General features: G+C 34.1%; 2 protein-coding genes across 3 annotated transcripts; both read left to right on the forward strand.

The window, feature by feature from the left end:
* The first annotated feature begins 132 nt into the window (after positions 1-132).
* LOC110788757 (xyloglucan endotransglucosylase protein 7-like) lies at positions 133-2,657 on the forward strand. The gene is made up of 3 exons (XM_021993403.2): positions 133-1,150; positions 1,253-1,446; positions 2,118-2,657. The coding sequence occupies exons 1-3, from the start codon at positions 860-862 to the stop codon at positions 2,509-2,511; spliced, it is 879 nt and encodes a 292-aa protein (XP_021849095.2). The 5' UTR covers positions 133-859; the 3' UTR covers positions 2,512-2,657.
* Positions 2,658-6,536: 3,879 nt separating this feature from the next.
* LOC110790338 (putative glucose-6-phosphate 1-epimerase) lies at positions 6,537-10,804 on the forward strand. 2 transcript variants are annotated; one of them, XM_021995124.2, is made up of 8 exons: positions 6,537-7,795; positions 8,096-8,170; positions 8,626-8,682; positions 8,777-8,940; positions 9,134-9,268; positions 9,448-9,550; positions 10,167-10,266; positions 10,345-10,804. In XM_021995124.2, the coding sequence occupies exons 1-8, from the start codon at positions 7,685-7,687 to the stop codon at positions 10,551-10,553; spliced, it is 954 nt and encodes a 317-aa protein (XP_021850816.2). In that variant the 5' UTR covers positions 6,537-7,684; the 3' UTR covers positions 10,554-10,804. The 2 variants fall into 2 exon arrangements, with proteins under 2 accessions (XP_021850816.2, XP_021850821.2); XM_021995129.2 differs by having other exon boundaries at positions 6,537-6,773.
* Positions 10,805-12,462: the final 1,658 nt, after the last annotated feature.

Here is a 12,462-nt window from a genome sequence, read left to right on the forward strand (position 1 = left end):
TAAAAATGGGGGAAGTGGAAATTTATGGGAATTTATAGATAGTATAGTTGTTTAGTTGACATAAAAAAGTAAAAATGGAGGAAGTTGGAATACATGGGAAGTTGGAATTCCTATAAAACATGGGAAGTTAATTACCTAGCTCCCTTTGGTCAATCAAAATTCATGGGAATTTCTAATTCCCATGTTGTCGACCAAACAAATTAAAGAAATTCCCATGAATTTAACAACGGAAGTAATTTCCCTTGAATTACAACTTACTATAGGAATTAAATTCCCATGTCAACCAAACAAGCCCTAAATTATAACTTCCTGTAGGGGAGGGTAGGTAAGTTATTTTCCATGTTCCATGGAAATTACAACTTCCCAATGAAGTTCTAATTCCTCCTATCATACACATTTCATGTCAACCAAATAACTTGATGTATATATAATTCTTAGAAACTCACACTTCGCCCTCTATTTACTTGCAACCAAACATCACCTAACTTCCAGAATCGGGCAATCTAGCATTCAAGGGAAGTTCCACCTGAAAATATATTAAATGTGTAATCTGATTTTTGTTGTAATTAATTATTGCATTTTAAGGTATCATTATAAGCCAGAAAAGTCAACCATAAACCCAAAATAAAAACTACAAATACACTCAAAATGGAACCAAAGCTTGATTAATACACCATTTTTTTAGGCACCAACTGTAAACGTACATCTCAAGAACTGAACCTTTCTTTCCACCTTCCTTAATCAAGCCCTTAATTTCCCCACAAATTGGCTTTTTAGGGTATAAATACCCTTCAAGCATTACTTTTAAACATCTTGAACAACTTAATTGTTATCCACTAATTAACATTTCATTAATCCCATGGCATTTCTTTCTACTAATTGTAATTCTACCCCGCTAATTACGGTTACGCTAATAATGCTATGGCTCATTCCCTTAGTTACCCACGCTGATAACTTCAAGAAGAACTTCCATGCAACATGGGGTCATGACCGTGTCAAAATACTTGACGATGGGAAGCAACTCACCCTTTCACTTGACAAATATACGGGTTCTGGGTTCGAGTCCAAGAGCCGGTATCTATTTGGGAGGTTCGATATGAAGATCAAACTTGTTCCTCGTAACTCTGCTGGCACCGTCACTACTTTCTTTGTAAGCTTTTATTTCTAACCTCGACATTTCCCTTTTCTAATTTGATTATTACTACGTACAAGCTAATTGTAGATTATTATTGATCGTGGTTCGTACATGCAGTTAGCATCAAATGGACCTATTCACGACGAGATAGATTTCGAGTTCTTAGGAAATGTAACGGGTGAGCCCTATACAATTCACACCAACGTATATAGTCAAGGAAAAGGGAATAGAGAGCAACAATTCAAACTATGGTTTGATCCAACCACTGATTTCCATACTTATTCCATCACATGGAATCCTCATAACATTATGTAAGTATATTATAGACTCCGAACATTCTTTGTGTTATCCAGTTATCCTCCCTCCCAATCATTATCCAGGTCTGGTCTGGTTTGATTTGGTTTATCTATTTTCTCTGGTCTGATTGATTTATGTGAGTGTTTTTTATTTTTTCTTGTCCGGTCTGATCTGTTATGATTTAGTTTGATTTTTCTGATCTGATCTAATCTGATCTATTTACAATATATTGAAACAGACACACATGTCATTTCCTAGTGCAAAATTTTCCCGTCAAAAAACTCTTTCCTAAAAAATAATATACTTTCTTTATTATTTTATTTTCTCTCCTTTTGTATGAACTACGTAGTACTATGTATTTAGTATAAGATTATAAAATATTTTGGTCAAATTATCATATTCATCATCTAAAAATGAGCAAGTCCAAGATTTTTTTTAATTACGCATTAATTTTAAGGGAAAAATATTTCAATTAGACATTTTATAAAATAAATAGTTAAATAATAATTTTAAATGATTTAATCTAATAAGCAATAAAGATAAGGTGAAAAGAACAAAACCTCACGTATACTATTCAGTTTTTGTTTATTTAAATAATTTTAACTTTTAAAAGTGTTACATTTTCAATGTTGCGATTATTTTAAAACGGAATGACTAACTATATCAAAAAATTATGTGGGGCCAGATTTTCAATAGATGGACAGGCCATTAGAGAGTTCAAGAACAGAGGTTCAATAGGAGTACCATACCCTGTAAGCAAGCCCATGAAGATATATGCAAGTTTATGGAATGCAGATGATTGGGCAACCATGGGTGGGAGAGTCAAGACTAATTGGAAACAAGCTCCTTTTATTGCTTCTTATGGTGGTTTCAGGATTACAGCTTGTAAGTGGGCCCACTCAACGAGGTCAACTAATTGTCTTAATTCTAATTCAAATGGAGAAAAAGATCAATGGAAAAAACAAATACTTAAATCTTCTGATATAAAGAGGATGAAAATGATGCAAAGAAAGTACATGGTTTATAATTATTGTACTGATAACAATAGGTTTCCTAAAGGTTTGCCTGTTGACTGTTGAGTGTAATTTATCGTGACGTTATAAACGTCTTTTTTTATGATACGATATTTTTTAGGGGAATAATTAATTACGTACGTTGTTTTATGTTTAAGACCAATACAATAAAGACACGTAGGAGTTTTAGTTTTAGTTTTAGTTTTAGTTGTACCAACAAATATTAATATTCTCTATCAAATCGTAATGTAAAGATTTTGAGTGTAATGTTTCAACTTAGAATTAAATTAATACCTCAATTTGCCATACATCTTGTATAGTCGTGTTTGTATTTTATAAGTGTGTTAAAATGAGGCAAATTTGTTAAATTACCTTATAAGAATTGAGTTTTTGTCAAAAACTACCTTATAAATAAAAAAATTGTTGTAATTAACTACTTTATAAAAATTTATGTTGTAAGATACTACCTTTTACGAATTATGAACGTTGACTCAAAATTATGGGATTGGTTTTACCATGTGTGTCTTACATGTGATTTATTTACCCCGGCCTTTGCCCGTTAGATACCACGTGCAATACACATAGTAAAGTCAATTTCGTAATCTAGAATCAATATTCAAAATTTGACAATAGGAAGTTTGTTACAACATAAAACTTTTACAAGGTAGTTAATCAACATTTTTTTATGAGGTAGTTTTTTACAAAGACTCAATTTTATAAGATAATTTTGAAAATTTTGCCTTAAAATGATGATAAACTTCACATATAAAGAAATTGAATTTGTTTTGCATTAAAAATTGCATGTCGTTTTTATTCATTTGAAGTTCAAAACTTTGAAATTTGAAAGTCTTCATCATGACCACCTATACACATTATTTATGACAAGTTGTTTGAACGTTTTAATTTCTTCTTATTCTTATGACACTTTACCTAATAACATTAAGATGTCAATCATTGTCATCACGTTAGAAATTGTAAGGGAAAAAAGATGAACTAAGATGGATACATATTCGTTGGTACGGAGTAAGACCTAGGGCTGTAAAAAAGCATCACATGTGAGCGTCCAGTAAAAAAAAGGGAGGAGGACGTTTCACATTATAAGTCGGCTTCTTCCTTTATCGGCTTGTCACTATATAAATGTCTGTTGAATCTTATTTCGTCTTTTGAGTGCAACTCTAGTTCATTCGAAATACTCAGATCCACATTTCATATGCTAGAGTCAAACGAGAAATTTGCAATTCATTATCTTTTCTTATGGTAATACCGTAATAGCACTTGTAGTAACTTTTCTCACTTCTACAAAAAATTTAATTATAAATATATAAACGTTGTGGCATATTGGAAAGGACCAAATATGCACCAGGCCCACTAATCAGTTCGGCCTACCAATTGAGGTTGGCATGAGTGGTTAAGGGCCTCTTGCTCCTTAACCAAGGTCTCGGGTTCGAGCCTTGGGAATGGAAAAAAATCTCAACTGGGAGGGATGCTGCCCATCGAGATACCCATGCAAACTCCCGCGGGAGATTATTCCACTCGCCTAAGGCGGTGGGAACTCCTCGTAGTAGAACCAAAAAAACTAATCAGTTCGGCCTTTAAAAAAAAGTGACAAAATCCTTCTGAATAATGGGCCCACCACCTGTGTCACCTCATCTTACTTTATAAAGACAAAAGCCCATTCTTCTAACGATTCAAATCAACCAAGGAGGAAAAAAGCTCCTACAAAACTCTAAAGTATAGAACAAAACGAGCCACCGGCCCACCATGCTTCCTTCCATACTATTGAAGTTTTCATCAAGTGGTAAAATGCTCAACTACTCTCTCCATCCCGGAATACTTGAACCGATTTGACCGATACAGAGTTTAATACAAAGTAATTGACTTATTATTTAATTAGATGATAGTTGATAGTGGAGTATTTTTTAATATAGATATGGATATGTGTCAACTTTTTAAAGGGGGTAAGGGGTAGGGGGGAGGGTGCATGGGACCACAAAGTGACATGTGAAAAGGTAGTTTATGAAATATTAATAAAATTTTACGGAGTACCATTTATAGAAACGGTACAAGTAACCTGGGACGACTTTATAAGGAAAGCGGTGCAAGTATTTCGAGACGTAGGGAGTATATACGATAATTACGTATTCAAATCTCCCATATGTAATGCTTTTGTTATCAAAACTACGCTTCTGTTAACCAACATAAGTTGGTAGAGTTGGTGGGGAACTCACCTTGTGACTTGGAGGTCACAATTTCGAGCCCCATCAACTGCAAAAATGCTTGGGAGTGGCTCAAGCGATGACCTGCGGAGCTGGGCTGGTTAACCTGTGCTAGATGCTGGTTCAGTTAGGGTCCCTTCTTCTTACCTATTAAAAAAAAAAAAATTAAACCTACGCTTCTTTCCTACTTCGTACATGGCTACATCTACGTATGTCATAATATTTTTTTTACTTTTTAAAAATAGGTAAGAAGAAGGGACCCTAACTGAACCAGCACCTAGCACAGGTTAACCAGCCCAGCTCCGCAGGTCATCGCTTGAGTCACTCCCAAGCATTTCGCAGTTGATGGGGCTCGAACTTGTGACCTCCAAGTCACAAGGTGAGTTCCCCACCAACTCCACCAACTTATGTTGGTTACGTATGTCATAATATATTCTATCGGAAATCTTAACCGTGCAAGTTGTACCTTGTACATTGTGCAAAGTATACACAAGGTACAACCAATGCTATTTTCAAAGTATACACAAAATTTTAGGAGAGAAATTGTTGTTTGGTTATCAAATATTATTTTATTGAAAAAGTATACGTGATAGAAGATAATAAAGTGTTTTTTAATTGAATGTGATAGAACATGAGCCTTCATTTCTTGGTAATGGAAAGAGGAAGGTATAAAAATAATTGTGGGGTATTTCCCAAAATAGAAGAGTAAAAACTAAATTGAGACGGATGAAAATACAAAGTGTAAAAACTAATATGGACAAGATAGTAATTGCTAAAATAAACTGAATTATGTTTACCGCCAAGCCCACACACCTACACACAAACTCACCCTTCCAAATGAAATATTGCTTGATTTTTTTTTTTGGTGTTAGCATCCGGTTCACCCTTAGGGCTAATCCGGATTCGGGGCAAGTTCTGAGTGGTTAGGTTCCATTCCCCTCCCAATTGTTGTTGCGGGGGATCGAACACGGGTTCTCCCTACCAAGTTCAGCCCCAATCACCACTGATTGACTCACATGACCTAACTCCTAAGCATATGATTACAAGCAAAGTAGTTTGTGAGGGCTACGAAGGGTAGCCCCGTGGAAGAAGCAATTTGCATAATGCAACACATATTATTGCTCCACACATGCCTCTTATTATATCATCGATTTAGGAATTTGAGATGCCTCGTATAGTCGTATCTCTTACTTACATGCCATTATTTGTAATAACTCTAATGACATTATAATTATGGTTGCCTTATTAAGATTGACAACATAATCTCACAATGTAATACTTTCTTATTCGTTAACTCCGTTGTTCTAAAATATGTTTCAATCCGCTAGAAAACCATTTACAAGAACAAATATTATTAACTCTTCTTACTAATTTCGATCTTCAATAATGTATAAATATAAATTTAACTATTAGCATAATGCTACTCCATACCTACTAGAATTTGTCACATATTCAAAAACTACGTTATAAAAAATACAACAAAGCATGACATCTTTTATTCATTTAATTGTTGTTACAAGGAACAACACCTTTTAACAAAGTCCTATTTTATGATTATCCTAACTTTGTTTAAAATTTAAACCCAGAACTAGGTAATTAAGTTGAAGACAAGAGGTAAACTCTTGAACTAATAATCAAAATCCTCATTAAATAAATTAAATTGATGAAGCTAACGTATGAATTAAAAAAAAGCAATAGTACTACAAATAGATCTCGCCATACATTAAAAAAAAATGAATATTCTTTAAATTTGTAACAAACGACACCGTTTGAAGTGAATCTAGGCCAAAGAAGACAAGATTGACCCACCATACGTCCTAATCAAGATTTATGTTTAATAATTTTGACCATTTTCTGCAAAATTTAGTCACTACAACTTCTTCTTCCTCAATCTTTCAAGCAAATAATGAACCCCCTTTTATTTAATTAATTTATTATTTAATTAATGACATACTCTTTCTCTCTCTCCTTCAGTACGCTTAATCCAGCTGCATTAGTGAATAGTTAAGGAGTTAATTACATTAATCTCTTACTAATCTTAAATGCAGCTTTAAGTTTCAGCACCTTCAAATATTGCGATAGTTGCTGGATTTACACTTCTGTTATCTTTCGGTGCGTTGTACTTGTTTTTTCTTACTTGAGATTGGCATTTCTTCTGGGTCTAATTTTCTAGATTTTAGCTTCATTTTTTTTTTTTTTTTATACATAATAAATAATAATTTCATACACATTGTATTTTTTTTTTCAACTTTGACACATAATTTTTGTTGAAGACTTCAGTTTCTTTCCTGGGTGGATTGTCATTATTGTTGTGGAAATTCAAAAGGTATTTTTTTTTAAAAATCAAAAATTAAAGTGGGTTGTTGGGAATTCTGTTGATATTAATCTTCCAAAATTGGGAGATTTAGATCCCAAATTGGAACTGGGTATTGTGGCGTGGAAGTTTCATACAGTAGTAGTAAAAGTTAAGAGCCCATTAATAGATAAATAGTACGGAGTACAGTTTTATTGAATTATCATTATTAATACTAAATTAAATCTCGATTGTCTTGTTGTGAGTTACATATATTCATGCATGTTTGCCAACATCTGGCAAATTAATAGCAGAAATTTGAAGATAAGTGCTGGAAATTAGTTTTATGGGTGCCAAATGTTGTCCTTTTTATGGGTTTTAAATTTTCTGGGTTCATATTTTTGAGGACCTTTTAAATTTTAGGGTTATAATTTTGCAGCAATTTTTGAGGTGGGTTATAATTAATACCTGGATCTGGGTTGTTTTTATTTTAGGAAAGTGGGGATTGGTAGTTGGGATTATTTGATAAGAAGTCACAAAATTCATAAGTTTTAATCACAAGAAAGGTGCTTAGAGTCCTGAGTCACCAACTGGGTTGTTTGCTTAATCCACTAATTTTATCCAGTTTTTGGGTCTATAAAAGGGGGAAAAAGCAGAGAGAGAAAATAGTGAGAGGAATTAAGCCTTAGAGAGAGAAAGGCAAAAGAACACCATTGTTGTCTGTCTGAAAATGGGACACTCTGCAGCAGTTTGGGATTACAGAGCTGCTCATGAACTTACTACTGACTGGAATGGTAATCCTCTTGTTGTTCTTAGGAATCCTCAAGGAGCTTCTGCCAGGGTAATAATTTCATCCCCCCCCCCCTTTTTTTTTTAAATTTATTTGGTTTTAATAATTGCTAATCTTGAATTTAATTTGTGCAATCTTGGTTGATGTTGATGTTTACGAAATCTTGTCATATACTGTTTTTTTTTTTTTTTGAAGTATCGATTAAAAAAATCAGAAGTTGTTAGATTTTTGTAAGGAAATCTTTGGTTTTGTCCAATCTTAACGTTTCTGTTTCATCCTTTTCTTTTCCCCCCGTTCTTTTCTAGTGCAAGAAAATGGGGTTGTTGATTGATTTGCTTACCAATTTTCCAGATAAGTTTGCATGGTGGACAAGTTATGTCATGGAAAAATCAACATGGGGAAGAACTCTTGTTTACCAGCAGCAAGGTATACTACAGAATTTGATTCATTTTGTGTTTTGATCTTTCCACATGGTTAAATCTATGCATAGGATTTTCCTGTTGCAAACAATTGGATATAGTTATATGGGTATATAACCTATGATACGGATTACGGAGTATTAATTTTTGCACATAATCTGTGATTATCTGCTTGATCATTTCCGTCTTTTTTCGTGAATTGAGGTGAAATTTATTTTACCCACTAGCTTGTCCAGCATTGATTCACAACAATCGGAACTTGTCCGGGCCTAAATTAACCCCCTTGTTATTTTTTGATTATAAGTGCGTCTTACTGTCTGAAAATGGCTCTAAAAATGATCCTATGAACTTCAAATAAAAGTCTCAAGGAAAATCTGAACCATACCATATGCGAAAGTTTCTGCTATGAGTCCTCTCTAGTCAATAGTCGTCTTATTTCACTTTCTTGGTGATTAATAATAGGCCATCTTTAAGCCACCAAAAGCTATGAGAGGAGGAATTCCAATCTGTTTCCCTCAGGTATATTGATTTTTCATCCATGATATTTTACAAGTTTTCAGTGTGGTTCTCACTCGGTTTCTGATTTCGTTTTGATTTTTGAATGTCATTGAAGTTCGGAAACTGTGGATTGCTTGAACAACATGGGTTTGCCAGGAACAAAGTCTGGACAATTGATGAAATTCCCCCTCCTCTGCCACCAAATGATTCTAATGGGAAATCCTTTGTTGATTTGATTCTTAAACCATCTTCAGAAGAACTCAAATTCTGGCCTCACAGGTAATTTGACATGTGTATGAATTTGTGCTTTTTTATTTACATGAAAGCTAACAATTAATGAGCATTCGATGGTTACTAATCAGTTTTTACCTTATGTTACTGATCTGATTTCTGTATCTTAGTTTTGTCATTAGCCGTTACGCGTCTCAGGACAGTTTTCATATTAATAATTGAATTAAACGGCTTATTCCAGCTTCGAGTATCGTCTGAGGGCTTCTCTTGGGTCCAACGGGCAATTGTCATTAATATCTCGCATAAGGAACGTGAACGGAAAGCCATTTACTTTCTCATTCGCCTACCACACTTATATGTCAGTTTCTGATATCAGGTAACGAAATCTCTTCATTCTTTATTTCTTTTATTGAAATTCTAACATGGAATGAACTGACACGTGTTCTCTAATTAACTGTGATATCTTTGATAACTTCTCCTCATTACTCTCATTTGTCCTGCTGGTTTCTTTGTATGTCATATTGATTTCTTGTAATATCTTACCTTTCTCTGCAGTGAAGTCAGGGTAGAAGGATTGGAAACGCTTGACTATCTTGACAACCTTTTTCAAAGAGAACGCTATACTGAACAAGGAGATGCTTTGACATTTGAATCGGAGGTATTGTGCACGCTTTTTTTTTGTTGCTAAAGGTAATAGTTGAATTAAACAAATAAGCGCAAAACAAGATCATGTCTACGAGGCCAACCCAAATAAACACGATCTTAACAACGTTTTACAACCAAAACCAAACAGCAGAAAACTGCCAAAAACAAAGCTGTAAAAAATTACAAGGCTTCAAACCAGTTTACATCAGAATTTCTCATATTCTTTGGCAAAACAGCACGAATTCGCCCCTTTACAACAGCTTTAATCTTCAAACAAGAACTGCTAACAGTAGGCAATCTCTTCTCCCAAAATGCTTCATTTCTAGCCATCCACACTTGATACACAGCAGCACAAAGCCCATAATACACGGTGGCCTTCTTGAATCTATAGGCCCTGCTACGAGCTATCCACATGCTTTTTTCTTGAATCATATGATGGCTTATTTACTGGGATTTCTATTGATAAATTCATAAATTTTATTCAGCAATAAGCGAATTATGGTGTGTTTTTCATGGTAGTTGCGAGACTATCTGTGAGTGATATGTGTGTTTCCTTGATTTTACTGGTGTTTGAGCAGAAAAGATGCTGTACAAGTAAATGAGTGTGTATGGTTCTTGTGACTTTTCAGGTGGATCGGGTATACCTGAGTTGTCCAAACCCTGTTGCTGTCATTGATCATGGAAAGAAGAGGACGTTTGTGATCCGAAAGGATGGCTTACCAGATGTTGGTAAGAAGAGCTTATTTTCAATGATTAGTACTGTATATTTTTTATTATTGTTTTTGTGATATACGATTACTGCAACAGTTGTATGGAATCCTTGGGATAAGAAGTCAAAGGCAATAGTTGACCTTGGGGACGAGGAGTACAAGCACATGCTATGCGTTGACGGAGCAGTTGTCGAGAATCCCATCACGCTCAAGCCGGGGGAAGAATGGATGGGGCGGCTTGAGATTTTGGTTGTGGCTTCAAGCTTTTGTAGTGACCATCTTGATCTGCAAAAAGTACGTTTCTAAGAAAGCTGAATTAATACCTATATACACATAAATAAAACACTTTGGAAGTGCAAATGGATGCAGTTCGATATGGTGATTCCGACTCAACAATTGTAGTTCAGTAGTTTAATGTTTCGGTTTATATTGTATGGAATTTTGATGTCAACAACGAAATAGATAAGATAATAGAGAAAGTATGTATGCTGAAATCATTTTTAATTTTCAGCAGAAAATGTATGTTTGGAAAAATATATGATGAATTTAAGGTTTCAGTCTTTGTTGTATAAAAAAAAGAATTGGGCAGGAAGCTTTCTCTAGGAATATCAGAGCCAAGTTTCGATCCTGGGACCTGTGGGTTATGGGCCCACCACGCTTCCGCTGCGCCACTCTGATTCTTGTGCTTGATTTGACGAATAATTTTATATATATCCGTTATTTTATTTTTAAATTTACCCTTCAGACAACATGCTACACCGAATCTCTGATGATTATTGTCAAAAACTTTCAACTACATAAATAAAGCTCAAATCTCAAAAGTTAGAAAAATACTTCATTATTTAACGATTTAATTTCAGATCTGGACATAGTAAGACTAGAATCTCATAATTTCGAGACAAACTAATCAGAATCTTACCAAAATTCTTGATTTTGTACCTTTAACAATGGATTTGCTTCTTTCTTTTAACACAAAGGAAACGAGTCAACGATCCATTAAAATTTGTATGAAGTAATATGTTTAGCACATACCGAAATTTATAGGTATGCATAACTTTTCCATCATCTCTTTTGCAATTAATTATATACTCCGTATATGTACAAAAATATTATATGTATCAAATTGGTTTTTCATTGTGTTCATGAACACCAAATGTCGCATGGTTTCACTCCCTTGTTTTCTTTCGCTTTCATCTCTCTACCTATTTTAGAGTAGTTTTATTATTTCATTCTTTCTCTTGAACACCAATTTTGGGTGTTTGCTAAAAATGCTTCAAGGCCTTCGCCAATAAAATTTGGTACATCCCAAATCGCTTTACAAGTACAAAAGAAAAAAGAAAAGTAGTTGGTTTGCAGTGCAAACCGTTTGCTGCTAACTTTAAGCTCAAACAAACTCCTATAAACCAAAATGAGCAAAAACTTCAATCATGGTTCAACCTTGAACCGTTATACATCTAGCCGAAAGGGAGCAACATCAACATCCACCATCTAAGTTCGGCCTTGAGAATCCCCATTTGCACTTCCCTGAACTTCAATTCATTGGTGACAAAACCATATGTGTTATTATCAATTTGTTGGATAATTAACGACCACTATAATTTTTGTTAAAATAAAAAATAGGAAGCAATGTAATCCTTAGAAATTTTTTAGAATACATGCATGCATTGTCTTAAATTTGATAGGAAACAAAATAGTTTGCTAATTTAAACAACCCATATTTAGCAAACTAAAAACTATATAAACGTATGTTATTGTTTGTAATAATCATCCCAAAACAAAAAGAAAAACACAAAAGCAGAGAGAGAGAAGCTTTAAGAGAATTTTTTTAGAGAAAAATTCTTAGGTGTAATTGGGGTGCCTATGGGATGTGAGTTACAATAAGTGTTGTGAACACTCGTGTATTATTTATCTTTTCAGTAAAAGTTTTGTAGCGTATTTAGATATTATAACACTTGTCGGATAATCAATTTATCTGTGTGTGTTATTTTAAATATTATTGTTATTCCTACTAATCTGATTCATTAGGAAAGTTGCATACTTTCCTAACAACTAGTATCAGAGCCGAGTTGGTAAATTCTGTTTGTATCCATAGACGAAATCGTCAAACACGATCCCATAAATCATCATCCACGTCCTTTGGTCTCGTGACAGTTGGATCAATGTGATCCAACATCGTGTAGACTTTAGCGGTGTTGCGGAAGAAAGTGGCCCATGG

Source organism: Spinacia oleracea, chromosome 2, assembly GCF_020520425.1.
Source record: "Spinacia oleracea cultivar Varoflay chromosome 2, BTI_SOV_V1, whole genome shotgun sequence".
NCBI lineage: Eukaryota > Viridiplantae > Streptophyta > Magnoliopsida > Caryophyllales > Amaranthaceae > Spinacia > Spinacia oleracea.

Excerpts from the sequence above, each read along its gene's own strand:
- LOC110788757 (XM_021993403.2), top strand. The coding sequence starts at position 860 with ATGGCATTTCTTTCTACTAATTGTAATTCTACCCCGCTAATTACGGTT. Across the intron at positions 1,151-1,252 it reads GCACCGTCACTACTTTCTTT|TTAGCATCAAATGGACCTAT; the intron begins GTAAGCTTTTAT and ends TCGTACATGCAG. Across the intron at positions 1,447-2,117 it reads TGGAATCCTCATAACATTAT|ATTTTCAATAGATGGACAGG; the intron begins GTAAGTATATTA and ends ATGTGGGGCCAG.
- LOC110790338 (XM_021995124.2), top strand. The coding sequence starts at position 7,685 with ATGGGACACTCTGCAGCAGTTTGGGATTACAGAGCTGCTCATGAACTT. Across the intron at positions 9,269-9,447 it reads ATGTCAGTTTCTGATATCAG|TGAAGTCAGGGTAGAAGGAT; the intron begins GTAACGAAATCT and ends CTTTCTCTGCAG. Across the intron at positions 10,267-10,344 it reads GGATGGCTTACCAGATGTTG|TTGTATGGAATCCTTGGGAT; the intron begins GTAAGAAGAGCT and ends TTACTGCAACAG.